The 19,114-nt window shown below is 47.6% G+C and overlaps 1 protein-coding gene across 2 annotated transcripts in view; it reads left to right on the top strand.

Annotated features, from left to right (window-relative positions):
* DPYSL3 (dihydropyrimidinase like 3) overlaps window positions 1-19,114 on the top strand; it is a 140,932-nt gene that overhangs the window by 59,525 nt on the left and 62,293 nt on the right. Inside the window, exon 1 of one of the 2 annotated variants that reach the window (XM_066591264.1) lies at window positions 8,564-8,753. The exons of the other annotated variant lie outside the window; for it this stretch is intronic. Coding sequence (XP_066447361.1) covers window positions 8,715-8,753 — 39 coding nt within the window. The 5' untranslated portion in view covers window positions 8,564-8,714. Of the gene's footprint in view, window positions 1-8,563; window positions 8,754-19,114 lie in introns of those variants that run through there. 2 annotated transcript variants of the gene reach the window in all.

Here is a 19,114-nt window from a genome sequence, read left to right as displayed (position 1 = left end):
CCCCACATTCATCGCCCAATTAATGGGTCCACGCGGGAGACCGTTATTAGAAAATGAGCAGTGTGAGCAGGTCCTGTCGTGGATGGCAGAAAGTGCTTCGAGCAACCTATCGTCCACCCACAGTTCTGCGCCGTCCACTGCTGCAAATCTGAATCCTCTTTCTGCTGCTCCTCCTTCCTCCCAGCCTCCTCACTCCACTACAATGACACATGCTCAGGAGCGGGAAGACTCCCAGGAACTGTTCTCGGGCCCCTGCTCAGATTGGGCAGCAGTGGTTCCTCTCCCACCAGAGGAGTTTATCGTCACTGATGCCCAACCATTGGAAAGTTCCCGGGGTCCGGGGGATGAGGCTGGGGACTTCCGGCAACTGTCTCAAGACCTTTCAGTGGGTGAGGAGGACGATGACGATGAGACACAGTTGTCTATCGGTGAGGTAGTAGTAAGGGCAGTAAGTCCGAGGGAGGAGCGCACAGAGGATTCGGAGGAAGAGCAGCAGGACGATGAGGTGACTGACCCCACCTGGTTTGCAACGCCTACTCAGGACAGGTCTTCAGAGGGGGAGGCAAGGGCAGCAGCAGGGCAGGTTGCAAGAGGCAGTGCAGTGGCCAGGGCTAGAGGCAGGGCCAGACCGAATAATCCACCAACTGTTTCCCAAAGCGCCCCCTCGCGCCATGCCACCCTGCAGAGGCCAAGGTGCTCTAAGGTCTGGCAGTTTTTCACAGAGACGCCTGACGACCGACGAACAGTGGTGTGCAACCTTTGTCGCGCCAAGATCAGCCGGGGAGCCACTACCACCAGCACGCGCAGACATATGATGGCCAAGCACCCCACAAGGTGGGACGAAGGCCGTTCACTGCCTCCGGTTTGCACCGCTGCCTCTCCCCCTGTGCCCCAACCTGCCACTGAGATCCAACCCCGCTCTGAGGACACAGGCACTACCGTCTCCTGGCCTGCACCCACACCCTCACCTCCGCTGTCCTCAGCCCCATCCAGCAATGTCTCGCACCGTACCGTCCAGCCGTCGCTAAGCGCAAGTGTTTGAGCGCAAGCGCAAGTACGCCGCCACGCACCCGCACGCTCAAGCGTTAACCGTCCACATAGCCAAATTTATCAGCCTTGAGATGCTGCCGTATAGGGTTGTGGAAACGGAGTCCTTCAAAAGTATGATGGCGGCGGCGGCCCCGCGCTACTCAGTTCCCAGTCGCCACTACTTTTCCCGATGTGCCGTCCCAGCCCTGCACGACCACGTCTCCCGCAACATTGTACGCGCCCTCACCAACGCGGTTACTGCCAAGGTCCACTTAACAACGGACACGTGGACAAGCACAGGCGGGCAGGGCCACTACATCTCCCTGACGGCACATTGGGTGAATTTAGTGGAGGCTGGGACAGAGTCAGAGCCTGGCACCGCTCACGTCCTACCCACCCCCAGAATTGCGGGCCCCAGCTCGGTGGTGATATCTGCGGCGGTGTATGCTTCCTCCACTAAACCACCCTCCTCCTCCTCCAACGCAACCTCTGTCTCGCAATCAAGATGTGTCAGCAGCAGCGCATCGCCAGCAGTCGGTGTCGCACGTTGTGGCAGCACAGCGGTGGGCAAGCGTCAGCAGGCCGTGCTGAAACTACTCAGCTTAGGAGATAAGAGGCACACGGCCCACGAACTGCTGCAGGGTCTGACAGAGCAGACCGACCGCTGGCTTGCGCCGCTGAGCCTCCAACCGGGCATGGTCGTGTGTGACAACGGCCGTAACCTGGTGGCGGCTCTGCAGCTCGGCAGCCTCACGCACGTGCCATGCCTGGCCCAGGTCTTTAATTTGGTGGTTCAGCGCTTTCTGAAAAGCTACCCTAGCTTGTCAGACCTGCTCGGAAAGGTGCGCCGGCTCTGCGCACATTTCCGCAAGTCCCACACGGAGGCTGCCACCCTGCAACATCGGTTTAATCTGCCAGTGCACCGACTGCTGTGCGACGTGCCCACACGGTGGAACTCTACGCTCCACATGTTGGCCAGGCTCTATGAGCAGCGTAGAGCTATAGTGGAATACCAACTCCAACATGGGCGGCGCAGTGGGAGTCAGCCTCCTCAATTATTTTCAGAAGAGTGGGCCTGGTTGGCAGACATCTGCCAGGTCCTTCGAAACTTTGAGCAGTCTACCCAGGTGGTGAGCGGCGATGCTGCAATCATTAGCGTCACCATTCCTCTGCTATGCATCTTGAGAAGTTCCCTGCAAAGCATAAAGGCAGCCGCTTTGCGCTCGGAAACAGAGCCGGGGGAAGACAGTATGTCGCTGGATAGTCAGAGCACCCTCCTGTCTATATCTCAGCGCGTTCAGGAGGAGGAGGAGGAGCATGAGGAGGATGAGGAGGAGGGGGAAGAGACAGCTTGGCCCACTGCTGACGGTACCCATGCTGCTTGCCTGTCATCATTTCAGCGTGTATGGCCTGAGGAGGAGGAGGAGGATCCTGAAAGTGATCTTCCTAGTGCGGACAGCCATGTGTTGCGTACAGGTACCCTGGCACACATGGCTGACTTCATGTTAGGATGCCTTTCTTGTGACCCTCGCGTTACACGCATTCTGGCCACTACGGATTACTGGGTGTACACACTGCTCGACCCACGCTATAAGGAGAACCTTCCCACTCTCATTCCCGAAGAGGAAAGGGGTTCGAGAGTGTTGCTATACCACAGGACCCTGGCGGACAAGCTGATGGTAAAATTCCCATCCGACAGCGCTAGTGGCAGAAGGCGCAGTTCCGAGGGCCAGGTAGCAGGGGAGGTGCGGAGATCGAGCAGCATGTACAGCCCAGGCAGTGCAACAGTCTTTAAGGGCCTGGACAGCTTTATGGCTCCCCAGCAAGAGACTGTGTCACCGCTCCCCAGTCAAGGCTGAGTCGGCGGGAGCACTGTAAAAGGATGGTGAGGGAGTACGTAGCCGATCGCACGACCGTCCTCCGTGACGCCTCTGCCACCTACAACTACTGGGTGTCGAAGCTGGACACGTGGCCTGAACTAGCGCTGTATGCCCTGGAGGTGCTTGCTTGTCCTGCGGCTAGCGTCTTGTCGGAGAGGGTGTTTAGTGCGGCTGGGGGAATCATCACAGATAAGCGTACCCGCCTGTCAACCGACAGTGCCGACAGGCTAACACTCATCAAGATGAACAAAGCCTGGATTTCCCCAGACTTCTCTTCTCCACCAGCAGACAGCAGCGATACCTAAGCAATACGTAGGCGGCACCCGCGGATGGAAGCATCGTTCTCTCTCACCATCCAAAACGGGGACATTTCTGCTTCATCAATCTGTGTCTAATATTCCTCCTCCTCCTCCTCCTGCTCCTCCTCCTGAAACCTCACGTAATCACGCTGAACTGGCAATTTTTCTTAGGGCCACAAGGCTCACTCATATAATTTTTCTTAAAAATGTTTATACGTTTCAATGCTCTTAAAAGCGTTGGAACTTTAACTTGAAACAATTTTTCGTTAAACTGGGCTGCCTCCAGGCCTAGTTACCACATTAACCAAAGCGATTAATGGGTTTCACCTGCCATCTTGGTTGGGCATGGCCAATTTTTACTGAGGTACATTAGTACTGTTGGTACACCAATTTTTTTGGGCCCTCACCTACAGTGTAATCATAGCAATTTCTATGTTCTTCGCCTGCACTCATGGTACAGAAAGGTGTGTAGGGTTGGCCTACACTTTAGCTACATAAATGTAACTTGGGCCTTGGCTATACTGCAGCTACTGAAATGGAACTAAGACTGCGCTCCCACTATACTGCTGCTTCGGAATTGTTCCTGGGGCCTGTGTAGGCTGCTACTATTACTTAAATGGAACTTAGACTATGCTCCTCCTATACTGCTGCTTCGGAATTGTTACTGGGGCCTGTCTTGAGTGCTACTATTACTGAAATGGAACTAATACTGTGCTCCCCCTATAATGCTGCTAGTGATATGTTAGTGGGGCCTGTCCTAATGCTACGGCTGAAATGTTACGAATTATGGGCTCTGCCTATACCGCTGCTAATGGTATGTCTCTGGGGTGTGGAAACAGAGGCTTCCCAAAGACATGATGGCGGCGAGGCCATTTCCCACCAACGCGGTTACTGTTAAGGTGCATATAACCACGGACACGTGGAGAGGACACGTAGTGCCTCAAAAACATCCCCCGCCACGGCCCACTTAATCCTGGCCACATTCCGAAAACCAACAAAATAAAACCGCGCTACTAGGTCCGCAGTCACCACCACATTACCACCAACGCGGTTACTGTTAAGGTGCATATAACCACGGACACGTGGAGAGGACACATAGTGCCTCAAAAACATCCCCCTCCTCCTCCAACAATGAAAACATTCTTGGCAAATGCCTTTGCATTGGTTCGTCTGGTGGCAGTCCAAGAATTTCACTTTTACCGACACAACAAGAGAGCCCCCCCACCATCCTCCCGCCACGGCCCACTTAATCCTGGCCACATTCCGAAAACCAACAAAATAAAACCGCGCTACTAGGTCCGCAGTCACCACCACATTACCACCAACGCGGTTACTGTTAAGGTACATATTACCAGTCTGACTGGGGCATGCAGACACCTTGACAGAATGAATAGTGTGTGGCACATAGGTTCCCCATTGCTATGCCCACGTGTGCAGCTCCTGATGGCGGTGGCACAGGATTCTATTTCTCATTGCTTCTGTACAGCATTGTGGGCTATCGCCCCGCCCCTTTTAAAGAGGGTCGCTGCCTAGCCGTGCCAACCCTCTGCAGTGTGTGTCTGCGGTTCCTCCTCATGGCAGACGCACTTCTAAATAGACATGAGGGTGGTGTGGCATTAGGGCAGCTGAAGGCTGCGCAGAGACACTTTGGTGTGCGCTGTGGGGGGGAGGGGGGGCGGTTGGGCAGCATGTAACCCAGGAGAAGTGGCAGCAGAGTGTCATGCAGGCAGTGATTGTGCTTTGTTGGAGGTAGTGTGGTGCTTAGCTAAGGTATGCCATGCTAATGAGGGCTTTTCAGAAGTAAAAGTTGTTGGGAGGGGGGGGGGGCCCACTCTTGCCGGTATTGTGGCTTAATAGTGGGACCTGTGAACTTGAGATGCAGCCCAACATGTAGCCCCTCGCCTGCCCTATCCGTTGCTGTGTCGTTCCCATCACTTTCTTGAATTGCCCAGATTTTCACACATGGAAACCTTAGCGAGCATCGGCGAAATACAAAAATGCTCGGGTCGCCCATTGACTTCAATGGGGTTCGTTATTCGAAACGAACCCTCGAGCATTGCGAAAATTTCGTCCCGAGTAACGAGCACCCGAGCATTTTGGTGCTCGCTCATCTCTAATTTCCATGTATTCATTCACATAAGTGAATTTTGCAAGCACATTTCTTTTGTGCCAAAAAATACCCAGCATGCTCTAATTCCCGTGCATTTGCACACGAAAATAGCACATTTTGAACTAATTAACTTAATTGCCTATTAAATAAATGGAAGCATGAGATTTTGGCTGGATTCAGAAGACCGTATATCGGCTTGGTTTTCACGCCGAGCCGATAAACGGTGTCCTCATCTGCAGGGGGGGGGGGCTTTTGGAAGAGCCAGAAGCAGGAACTGAGCTCCCGCCCCCTCGCTGCCTCCTCTCCACCCCCTCTATGCCCCTCTCCACTATTTGCAAAAAAAGGAGGTGGGACAGGGGCGAGGCTATGTTCTGAGAATTAGCCCAACCTCCGTCCCGCCTCTCCTCATTTATCAGTGTTAAACCTCATTTGTCACTTTTCTGCCCAAACCTACAACTAAGGGTAAAGTCACACGTACGTATATCAGCTCGGTTTTTACGCCGAGCCGATATACGTTGTCCTCGTGTGCAGGGGGGGGGGGGGGGATGGAAGAGCCAAGTGCAGGAACTGAGCTCCCGCCCCCCTCTCTGCCTCCTCTCCGCCCCTCTGCACTATTTGCAATGGGGAGAGGTGGGGTGGGGGCGGGGCTAATTCGCGGAACTTAGCCCCGCCCCCGCCCCGCCTCTTCCCATTACAAATAGTGCAGAGGGGCGGAGAGGAGGCGGAGAGAGGGCCGGGAGCTCAGTTCCTGCTCCTGGCTCTTCCATCCTCCCCCCCCCCCTGCACACGAGGACAACGTATATCGGCTCGGCGTAAAAACCGAGCCGATATACGTTCGTGTGACTTCACCCTTATCCAGTTCTACTTACAACCACAATTTTCTCTTGTGTTAATTACTTTATAGTTTTGGACCATCTGCAAATATTGATGTTTAACTGTACAATCCCTTTACCAGGTCATTAATCAATATATTAAAAAGACCAGGGCCCAATACTGCCCTTTGTGGTACCCCACTAGTAGTGGTGACCCAATCAGAGGATGTACCATTAACAACGACCCTCTGCTTTCTATCACAAGTTAAAATTTATTATATAATAGTCACTATTTCTCAGATGCCCCCAGTACCCACCACCACCCAAATCTGCGTTCGTTGTTCTGTCAGGTCTGGTGGATAGTAATAAGTTCAAAATGTCCGTCCCCTCGTCAGGTCCTGTACAAGTTGGGTCAGGTAATTATCATTAGTTATTGACAGAAAGCTTCAACTTGTCTCTGCACACTCTCCCCATCCTGCTGCTACCCCCCAACGCCCCTCACAGTGCCTCCCACAGTACCAGTGCTCCCTCTTGAGCCCCACAAAGCAATATTGCTAACACACAGTAATAATTCCAATGTAGTGACCACCACAAGAAATAGTGCATGCTTTGTGTCTCCACATAATAATAGTTCTCCTCAACAAAATAATAATGCTCCTTTTGTGCCCCAGAAAAGTTATATCACCCCCAGTGCTCACAAATTAATTAAGGCCTCCTGCACACGGGTGGGTCGGACCCCACATGTGGGATTCCTGCAGCGGAGTTTGACTCAGTGCCCAGCCGGTGATCCCAGCTTACCACTCCAGCATCTTCTCCTTTGCTGCAAATGTGCCACCCAGTTTCTGCATCTACCCCACCACCGCTGCTGCTCCTCTCTGCCCTCACTGTGTTTGGCGCTAAAAGCAGCCGGATGACTGCAGGACCACCCACGCTGACTGCAACAATGTCTCCGGCAGCCAATTACCCAGCTGCGGGCATTACCTGAGAGTTCAGCCCGGCCAACCCATGTCTCAGCTCACATTTCCGGAGGTGACATATTACACTAATACCTAGAAAGTGACCATTTTTCGAAAGGATCTGTCTTACAAGATCCCTTAGGCTACATTCACACAGGCGAGCACTATATCAGGACGAGAAACTCTGACCAATATCACACTTACCAATGTTTCTCCTGCCGATGTGATGCGTTTTTCATTCAAAGACACCTTCCATCACTTCCGTGAAATTGTGATCCACAGGCGCATGTTTCATGCATGTCAGATGATCACAAGTTCAATAGGAAACATTGCATCGCACTTGCATGTACAATAAACGGCATGCGAATGCCATGCAATGTCTTTAAAGGTCCCATTGAAAACAATGGGCGAGACATTCCAAGGGAACGTCCAAAGATAGAACATGCTGCGAGGCAAAAATTGGTCATGTAAGTCCATTCCCAATAATAGATTTCATATTTGTGCGAGTTTTGTGCATCTTACAACATGCAAAACTCTCGCCCATATAAATAAGCCCTTCAGCTCCCTTCACATGAGCGTATGCATATTTGCAGACTGAATGTTTTTTCTTGCGCATCAGCATAACTTACTGTACTTTTTTCGTGCACAAGTCATGCTTATTTGTATGTAGCAAACAAGGATGCGCCAATTTAAATGGCTAATTAGTCTGAGTTCCAAGTGTGTTCTTCCTGCACAATTGCGCAGCATTTCATGCATCTTCTAGCGCATTTTGGGCTCATTTACACATCTCCCTTGACTTCTATGAGGAGTTTTGGTGCGCAAATGTGCAGGAAAGTAGAGCATGCTGTCATTTTTTTTTTTTGGTGCCGTCAAAATGCGCAGGAAAAATACGTACACATGAACGAACTCATTGAAATCTGTGTGTTCCATTCACTGCGTATTACGTGTGATCCCATGTGAAGGGGCCTTAAAGTAAACGGACATTATGGGTTTTGTTTCAATTCCGTTTTGCTATTGATTTTCTTTAAAGGAAATCAAAATGCTGATGTGAACGCGCCAATTAGAGATGCTTAGAGTGATAGAAGTTGATACTCTGCTAATTGAGAATCAGGCAGGATTTGTCCCCTGGGGGTTATTGTGTTCTAAGGATCCTCTGGTACACAACAGATTTACATGTATTTCATCAGATTTATATGTAGTTGATCAGATTTTTAGTAGTGATCATATTGGAAACATGTTAGTGCAGGTCACTTCAGGATCATTGCTCGGGTCACACCAGGGATTCCGGCTTGCAGACATCACACCACCCCTGGGTTGGCTTCCTGAAAAGATGATATTACAATGTTGCTTTCTAGTTTTTTCATTCGGTGCTGAAATCTGCAGTGTATCTGGCGCCCTCTGCTGCCCATAGACAAGCAGTGCAGATGCAGAGTGGGTGAGGCCACTGCTAGCTAGTACTAGTGAGGGAGGAGTCCGGAGCTGCTCGTTCTCTCTCTCTTCAGAGTCCCAGCTGGCACTGCAAAAAGGGATTTACTATTGTCTAAGGCAGCTAGGAAAAAAATAAACCTAAATCCCCTTACCTGATCTGCTGTAAAACAGACACAAAGGGAGCAGCAGAGGAGAGCATCATGTCTTACCAGGGCAAGAAGAACATTCCTAGGATAACAGTGAGTCAATGCATCTCTTGTATCTTCTTAGCTGTCATGTCTGGAAGGAGCAGTGTTGGGTGTGCACATCCACATTTATTGTCTGCTACTGGGGAGCAGCTCTGCTCATGGACACTGCACTGTAATAGTCCCTCTGTGTCCTGGATTATCCTAAGAAGGTGAAACTGACCTGACTGTATTAGGATCAGTTATTCAGGGCTCTGTAATCTCTGGCAGGTGGATACATCTTTATCAGCGCACAATAATTGTGCCTGGGTGTCTGATATCTGCAGAGTATCACATGCACTTGGTTATACATATTATACTGATGATATAGCAGCACATACATGTTATATAGTATATTGTACAGGGGATATATATAGTATAGCAGTGATTTCTTTTTATTGCAGGGGCTCTTACATCAAGGGGACACCCTGGTTAGGGGTGGTCCTTACTGCACCACCCAAAATGTACTCAGGAAAAGACTCCCATGTCCTTATCTATCATGATTTCCGTCAGCAGTCATTTTACTTACTATAGTATTGTATCTGCTAGCAGATTTAGGAGACTAGTGGAAATGATCTACCACTGTTATGCTACAGTCAGAATATAGGGGTGTGAACCCAACTATCTTGCCTAGAATCTTATGTAGTGCTATGAAGTGTGTTGGCGCTATATATATATATATATATATATATATATATATATATATATATATATATATATATATATATATATATATATATATATAAATATATATAAATTTGTATTATTACATGTGTGCAAAAAAAAATTAGACAAAATCCTACAGATCCCGTGGGCTGTAACCGTGTGCATCATAGACAGGGTTGGGTCGCCATGTGTGTGTCCATATTTTTCCACCTTCATCTTCTCAAGATCTTGGAAAATCTCCATTTGTCGCAGGTGCAATGCAATGCTCTGCAGACAGCCATTGGCCTCCTTGTGTTCAGTAGCAGGCCTGCCCTTCATTGTCAGATTGTAGATGTGCAGCTGGGCTTTGTCTGTGCTGAATTTAATTAGACCTTTGGTGGGGTGATGGGTGGGGGATGCACTGGGAGTGGAATAGGTAGTAGCTACTCCATCCTTACCAGGCAGACAAAAGGAACATGGACTGTCAGAACACTCCTTATTGCCTCCTTCACAGCTGTATTGTATTTGGGTGGCATTATTGATACTAAATTGCATTTGTTTTGATAGAAGGTGCTACAATGTTGCAGTGTGTTTACTAACACATATGGGTAGCTGATCCATCCTCCTGTAGGTAGAATAATGAAAGATATGAAGCTGAATGTGTTCTTATCAGAAATGACAAAGGATTTCTATGGAATGCACTTGTGAAGAGATGTGGCATGTAAACCAGTATGAGCAGCCTGGTGACTGCTGGCACTAAGCCTGTGTGGTTTGCTGGGCATGTGCAGGGCTAGAGAGGCAAGCAGGCAGATGCAGTCATCCAGAAGTCTCTGTCTCTGCAGTATTTTGACAATCCATTGCATTCTTGTATCTCCAGCATGTGGGGTGGGGGGATGTTCAGGCGGTCCTCAGCAGCGCCCATCTTGTCCTATAAAGGATTACTTAGCCCTTTGGACAATGACTCCTTATGTTCAAATATTTTTTAAGGGGTTGATGGGAGCTCTTTGCAACATAAGCACACAACCTTTTTGGATGATCTAATATTCCAAGTAGTTCTAAAGTCAGGGTAGCATCCATGGCCTCCAGCTATGTAAATACCTTGTGGATTTTCTATCAATAAAGAAATGCTTGGCATGCAGGTGGCATTTCTGGCGCAACCATTTAGTTATATGCAAGGAGAAGTGGATCTGCTTGTTTGTAGAGGTCTGAAAAAACCAAGTACACGCAACATATAAACGTGTCATTCCTGGAAATAGTCAGTGTTGCTAGGCAACAACCATGTAAGGTTTCCCTGAGCCTGATTTAGAGTATACGGCCATTTGCTGCGAGAAAAGGGATGCGAATTAGGAGGTGTGGCAACCATGGAGGACATGAATCAAGACTGTTGTATGTGTGCTGAATATACAATGAAGTATAGAATACCGTGGGTGATTTTATGGGCACTCTGTATCCATGGCATGCCAAGATCTGTTTCCCCATGCAACTAGGCACACACAGATGTGTTAAGAGCTCAAATCAAAAGCAGTTAAAACGTAGGGTTACTACAACTGCTCTTTCTGACAAAGTAGCACATGTTCATCAGGGTCTTCATGAATATGTTGCTTGACCCAAATACCAGATCTAATATACATAATTACATAAATCTGCCCCATTTTGTGTGTTTGCATCACTATGCATTGATATTCATAAGCACATCTATGAATTTGGATACTATTGGTAGCTCGATCAGATTTAGGCTGCTTTCTCACTGCCAAGAAAATCGCACAAGATTTGTGCATTGCGAAACACACAAATCTACAACCCATTCTTTTGAATGGAGTCATATACATGAGCGCATGGCCTATATTTTCGCGTTCCTCGGAATGCATCGCCATTGTTTTCAATGGGATAGGAAGCCACATTGCATGTCATGCGATGGGAGGTTTCCCACTGAAAATTATGGGAAACACCTGAGGATCCTCAGATGTGGCTAAAAGCCGCGTCAAAGGATCACGATCTCAACAAAGTGATCGCAGGCAGTTTTTACAGAAAAACACTTCTCATCCGCTGGTACATCGCACAAGTGCGATATCGATCCGAGTATCAACCGCGCTGGAGGATCGCTATTTGACCTGAAGCAATGGGAGGTGTTTTTAAAGAAAAACGCCTCGCATCCATGGGTAAATCGCACGTTGGCGAGCACAATATCAAGCCGATATCACACTTGGCTGTGTGTAGTTAGCCTGAGGATATATTCACACCGGATGATTTTTCAGACTAAAAAAAACTGTCCAAAATCACATGCAAATGGAATGCGTGCATTTTCTTTCTAATCGGATGAATAGTTTAAAGGGGTTGTCCCGCGCCGAAACGGGTTTTTTTTTTTTTCAACCCCCCACCCCCGTTCGGCGCGAGACAACCCCGATGCAGGGAAGTAAAGAAAGTTTACCGGAGCGCTTACCTTAATCCCCGCGCTACGGTTACTTCAATACTTACCGCTGAAGATGGCCGCCGGGATCCTCTGTCTTCGTGGACCGCAGCTCTTCTGTGCGGTCCACTGCCGATTCCAGCCTCCTGATTGGCTGGAATCGGCACGTGACGGGGCGGAGCTACACGGAGCCGCTCTCTGGCACGAGCGGCTCCATAGAAGACTGCTGAAGACCCGGACTGCGCAAGCGCGGCTAATTTGGCCATCGGAGGCCAAAAATTAGTCGGCACCATGGAGACGAGGACGCTAGCAACGGAGCAGGTAAGTATAAAACTTTTTATAACTTCTGTATGGCTCATAATTAATGCACAATGTATATTACAAAGTGCATTATTATGGCCATACAGAAGTGTATAGACCCACTTGCTGCCTCGGGACAACCCCTTTAAGTATTTAAAAAAAAAAAGCACGTCCTATTTTTTTTTTTTTTTTACAAAAATACCCATTCAAGTTATTGGGCGTATTTTGTTTATTTTTTTAAATTTTAATATATAAAGACAAACTGACCATACACATATCCGTTTGCTTCTAAGGGGACGGCTACATCTGGACTTTTTGTAAAAAGATTGGACTTTTTTAAATATATTTAACCCTTTGCAATCCACTGTCTGACCTCTGAAGACATTATGATTTAAGGCTGTACAGCTCCGATGTTGGAAGACGTCCGTTGGGGTTCTCTTACTGTATATTGCCAGCCTCTCTGTTGTCGGAATCTATCCAACATGTCACCTCATGCAGTACTGGCTTTAGCCAGCATATAACGCCGTTGTATAACAGCAGAAAAAGAGTAAGACCCCTAGGAAAACCAGGATAGAAATTGGATTGGAAAGGGTTAAATTAAAACCTTTAAAGGGTATTCCGGTTAGCGGTCATAATTTCAAGATTTCACCATTCACTGGATGGAGGAAAACTAATAGATTGGTGAAGGTCTGACTGCGGGAATCCCCACCAATCCTGAGAAGGGGGATCCTGTTCCCCTGTACTACTCCATGGTTTCTTTTCCCACTGCAGTGAATGGAGAGCAGGTTGCACAAGCGCACTGCTGGGCCATTCAGCTTCAATGGGACTGCCAGAAAAAATTTAAATTATGGCCACTAACCAGAATAGTCCTAATGAGCAATATTTCCTATTCCACTATGGAGGGAAAAAAGTAGCTGCTACTATTTAAAATTGCTCAGAAATCCCACCATGTAGTGATTAAAAGGAATCTGTCACTGGGTTCATACTGCCTGAACCATGGTCAGCATGAACCCAAGACGGCCATGCCTATTGCAACCATGTATGGGTGTTTCAGAATAAGTACACTTTAAAGTTTTTGACCGGAGCTCCGAGTCAAAGAGGCGGCCCAGCCCACCCGCTCCTCCCAGTAGCAAGCTGAGTGACAGCTCTTTCCCTGCCTGTGTATAGGCAGAGAAGTATCACGGTGCATGATACAGGTAAGGAGATGCCGCCTCTTTGACTCAGAACTCCATTCCAAATCAGACTTTAAAGTAGTACTTCACATTAAGGGTGCATTCAGACGACCGTATATTAGCTGGGTTTTCACAGGACACAGTCATGCATTGAGCAACTTAAAAATCTCTTTTAATTCAGTTCATTCAAGTGGGTGACCAGCAATTTCTGTAAAAGGGCACTGCTCACCACGGGCAGATGTGCCCATTGCCCCTGTGTATGTATTAGGGTGCATTCAGACGACCGTATACGGCATCTCTCTCTGCAGAGGGAGGAGGCTGGAAGAGCCGGGAACAGTGCTCTGAGCTCCCACCCCCTCTCTGCCTCCTCTCCGCCCCTCTGCACTATTGAGAGGAGGCGGAACAAGGGCGGGGCAAAGGGGGGATTAGCTCCGCCCCACTCCGCCTCTCCTCATTGAAAATAGTGCAGGGTGTTGGAGAGGGGGTGGAAGCTCAGAGCACAGAGCACTGCTCCCTGCTCTTCCAGCCTCCTCCCTCTGCAGAGAGAGATGCCATATACGGTCGTCTGAATGCACCCTAATACATACACAGGGGCAATGGGCACATCTGCCCGTGGTGAGCAGTGCCCTTTTACAGAAATTGCTGGTCACCCACTTGAATGAACTGAATTAAGAGATTTTTAAGTTGCTCAATGCATGACTGTGTCCTGTGAGACATATATATATTTCTTTTCTATGGAGAGAAGGTCTAACTGTGCGCTACAACGTTACATTAAAACCTTATCTGGGAAAATGTTTTTTTTTTCTTTTATCTAGCTTTAACCATATCACCTGTACACTCAAAGTCCTTATTCACACGAGCGTAGGCGTATTTACATCCGCACGTTCGTGGCATATAATAGCTGGAAAGGACATTTTCCGACGATCACGGCCAGAGATACTTAGCGTATTCTTGCCTGTTCATACTTTCAGAACTATCTTTTTGGCCACCATATATGCTTAGGCACATATTTTGGTCGCGTATGTTCTATTTTAAGCGGGTCGCCTTTTTTACGCACCGTATAATCACCCGTGTGAACGAATACATTGGAAACCAATGCCCCAGATGGATGCGTATATACAGTTAGGCGTAAAAATGTGCCGTATATGCGCTCGTGTAAATAAGTGTAGCCCTGTGTATATCACTTTTGACCAACTTTCCATTTGAAATCTGCCATACAGTATGTTACTATATTCCCACAAATACAACTATGATGGTTAAGAATGTGTCTTTTGCGTTCATCATTGTCATTCTAGGACAACTTTCTCCGTGGGTAATTCTAGATGATGCATTTCAGTATGTAAAACACATTACTTGTTGGTATACTGAACAATACCACACCCGCTCCCTTGGGCTGCTCTCCCGAGAGAGGTGACTATTCCGTTAATTTCTAATGAGAGAACCTGGCTGCCAAGGGAATCGTTCTTTCAGTACAGACCACACCCTAGAAAATTAATTTCTGTATGGCTAGACATTGTTTTGTCACATGTGTATATATGCATGCTTATCATATCAGTGCTTACAGTATTTAATAGATGTACAGCAAATATATAATATACACAATACCCCTGTTTCCCCCAAAACAAGACAGTGTCTTATATTAATTTTTGCTCCAATAGGTTGTACTTTTTTACATGTCCAGCTGCCTGGACACTATCTATATTGTCCTTTTTTATTAACTGTAAATAGGGCTCAATTTTGAATTAGGGCTTATACTTCAATTATCCTGAAAAATACTGAAAAAGCATTCCGCATCCTCAAAAATCCAGAAAAATCCTGCTGTGTCTTATTTTCAGGGTACGCCTTTTTTTCAGGGAAACAGGGTATGTAGTCTTCTCTGGAAGAACTCGTTGGAAATCTAGGGAGTTCTTCTAGAGCTGCAGTTTAGTTTGCAGTCTAATAACAATGTCAGGACAAGACCATGTTCTGCCTGCATATCACACGGTGAAATATGTTGACCTGCATTAATCAATGTATTTGTGCCAGCTTTTACAGTAACTTGCAGCAAATTGTCACAAATCATCATTTATTCCAAAAATTTCATTTTTTACACTGCAATCACGAAAAGTTGAAAAAAGGGCATGGTCACTGCGGAGGGGGAGTAGCTTGCATGCTTGAGGCAAATTTATTCAATTACCAGTAGAGGGCGCAGAATGTAAGACACATCTACTCCTACTGATATGAGGACTACATTTTCACTTTTAGAACTTTCAGCCAAAAGAAAATGCATCAAATGTATTATAGTGAACTGTCAGGTGATTTGTGCTGGCCAAATTCCGGTTAACCCACCCACAGAGAATGATTGACAGCCTGCTCTATATCACACTGATGCAGGGAGAGCTGTCAATCAGCTTGCGCCTGTGAGGTTAAGGAGTTTTAATGACTAATAGGAGTCCTGCCAGGATTTGCTCTACCTTGTACTCAGAAATCTTACCCCCATCATTTAAACCTAAATGTAATTGAGCTCAGCTTCTCTCCCATTATCATATGCTGCTATCAGATGCAATAGCATAAATCACTTGATAGGTTTCTGTGGCACAAACCACATCCACGATCATCCCTTTTTTTTTTAAGGCCGCTTCACACGGACCTATTTGCGCACAGGGAATAGAATCCATTGATTTTATTGGGTTCATTCACATTTCTGGATTTGCACACCAAAGGTCCCCATAGAAGTCAATGGGGAGTGGAGAGGGGGTGGGCAAGAATGTATGAAACGCTGTGCAATTGTGCTGGTAAAAGAACACCTCTGGAACTAATTGCCATTTGTGTGCCACGTACAAGTAAATATGCCTTGTGGGGGCAAAAAGTACAATAAAATATACCAGTGCCCACGCAAAAAAACCCCATAATTCATTCCGCAAAATTGCAGTGCTTAGATGCGTTAAAATAATATTACACTTGTGTGAAGCCGGCCTTCAAGATTGGTGTATAAAAGGCCAGTCTAAGGCCTCTTTGAAACGGGCAACAGAGAAATTGCCACAAGAAAATTATGGTGATATCGCACCTCCGTTCCTGCGACTGTTGTGCGATATCGCGGCTTTCGAGTGCAATTTCTGCCATGATGTATTCATTAGTAAGAGAATAGGACTTTTTAATGTTAAAGCTGCATTGCTTCACATGAAAACTGCAATTTCGTGCAATGCAGCAAAAATGAAGGCTCCATAGGGAAACCTGGGCCACAAAACATGGCAAATCGCAGCAATATAGAGCATGCTGCAATTTTTTTTTTCCTCACAAGATCGCATCAGAGAAAGCATCGCTAATGTGAAGGACCCTAATAGGAAGAATAGGCTTCACATACATGCGGTTTATTGCGCTATAGCATTGTGGCATTTGTTGCCCGTGTGAAAACAGCCTTAGGGCTTATACAGCAACCGTATATCTGCCAGGTATTCACACCGGCCGATATACGGCATTTCTCTCTGCAGGGGACGGAGCCTGGAAGAGCCGGGAGCAGTGCTCTGAGCTCCCGCCCCCTCTCTGCCTCCTCTCCGCCCCTCTGCACTATTTGCAATGACAGGAGGCGGGATGTGGGCGGGGCTAAGTTATGGGGAATTAGCTCTGCCCCCATCACGCCTCCCCTCATTGCAAATAGTGCAGAGCGGCGGAGAGGGGATGGAGAGTTGGTGGAGAGGGGGCGGGAGCTCAGAGCACTGCTACTGGCTCTTCCAGCCTCCTCCCCCTGCAGACAGGGACGCCGTATATACAGTCATCTGAATAAGCCCTTAATGTGGGCTGTTGTATCTTTCCAGGAGGGTTAAAGTTGATGTTGCCTATTTTGACATGCTGATGGCAAGATTTTTCAGTAGACACAAGCAGCCTTGCAGCAAAAAAGTTATAAAAGTTTTAGTTTTTATGGAGAGCTACTTCTCTCTATTACATGTACACTATCCTACTGAAAGTAAGTGGACACCTGAAAAGAATCAAAAGTAGTATTTGCTTATATACATTACTACTTAGTTGGGCCTCCATTGTCCCTAATGATATTGGATATTCTACTTGGTTGTCTCAACTGTTATTTCGCCCCATGTAACATTATTGGAACAATCATCTTTATTTAGCAACAACATATTCCAAATACTTTACAGTTCAGAGGGTACATCTACAGACAAAACATAGCAATAAACTCATGAACTATTTAAACAAGAGGCTCAGCCCTGTTCTCGAGGCCCTTACAGTCTATGTGGAGAAGATAGACAAAACACATGCTTATGTAGAACCCCCAATAATGGCGTCAATTAAAAAACGGGCCCTGGGTTAAAATCATGTTTATGACCACTTGGTACCATCTAGTAGTGGGAAACCTTTTGACGGCTTTAGCATTTTTCTTGTCTTTTTTTTTTTTGGCATTGGAAAGGGGGCTATTTACATTGTAGTGTATAATTAACAAACTCGTCAAACTAAAATAACATGGAAACACATGCCTAATAGAGATGAGCGAATATACTCGTTTCAAGTAATTACTCGATCGAGCACCACGATTTTCGAGTACTTCCGTACTCGGGTGAAATGATTCGGGGGGCGCCGGGGGGTGGGGGGAGGCGTGGCGGAGCGGGGGGTAGCAGCAGGGAACAGGGGGGAGCCCTCTCTCTCTCCCCCCCCCCCCCACCCACTCCCCGCTGCAAAACCCCACTCACCCACGGCGCCCCCCGAATCTTTTCGCCCGAGTACGGAAGTACTCGAAAATCGCGGCGCTCGGGCGAAAACAGGGCGTGGCCGAGTAGGTTCGCTCATCTCTAATGCCTAATAATAGCGCTATTTTGTAAATGTTGCAAGGCATTCTAAGAGGTATTGTGTACAGACTAATGACAAAAGTAATGATTTTGGCCAATGCTAACATTTTATATATTATTGCTACATGTATTTTTGTGCAGATTCAACAATTTTTAACAAAACTGGCACTACATCATAACTCGATTTATAGCATTGTAGCGGTTAACCTAACTTTTTCGGACATTTACTATATTTGTTTGCTCTAATAATAAAGAGTAAAAGCTCTTAAGGCCTCATGTCCATGGGGAAAATCAGGTCCGCTGCGGATATGTAACGCGGATTTCTGCTGCGGATCAGTGCGGATGAGCTAAATTCCTTTTTGTTTTTTCATGCGGGAGATCAATTGAGCTATGAGCTCTTTGAGCTCCAGCACGCGTAATCCGCACTTAGGCCTCCTTCCCACGGACGGATTTCCGCCGCGTAATTTGCGGCGTAAATCCGCTGCGTTGCCCGCAGCTATTAGGTTCTATTGAACCTAATAGCTCAGGGCTCACGGTGCGGAATTCCACCGCGGAATTCCGCACCGTGAAATCTCCCGTCCTCACCCGCGGCATGCTCTATTTGCCACGGGTGTACGCGCGGACGGCTTCCATTGCAGTCAGTGGAAGCCATCCGTTCACGCTATCTTCTGCTGTAGGACAGCGGAAGATAGCGTGAAATCGCCTCTTCGCCTACCGCCGCCTTATATGACACGGCCGGCCACGTCACGTGACGCTGTGGGCGTGTCATGTGACGTGACCGGCGTGTCACATGACGCTGCGGCGCGTCACGCCGAAGCGTCATGCGGGACCCAGGACGCCGGATCCGCAGGTAAGTATGGGGTCTCTGGGGGGCGCCGTGATGGGCTCCACCGCGGGTATTCCGCGGCAGAGCCCGTCACGGCCGTGTGCAGCCGGCCTTCAATGGAGCATGTCGCGTTTTTTTTCACGCGCATGAAATTTTAAAATCACTTTAAAATACCATCCGCGGCTATTTATCTACCCGCGGGTGGTCAATGCATTCCAATGGGAAATTTTAGGTGCGGATCACGCACGCGG

Source organism: Eleutherodactylus coqui, chromosome 2, assembly GCF_035609145.1.
Source record: "Eleutherodactylus coqui strain aEleCoq1 chromosome 2, aEleCoq1.hap1, whole genome shotgun sequence".
Lineage (NCBI taxonomy): Eukaryota > Metazoa > Chordata > Amphibia > Anura > Eleutherodactylidae > Eleutherodactylus > Eleutherodactylus coqui.
This window is presented reverse-complemented; position numbering and strand designations above follow the sequence as displayed.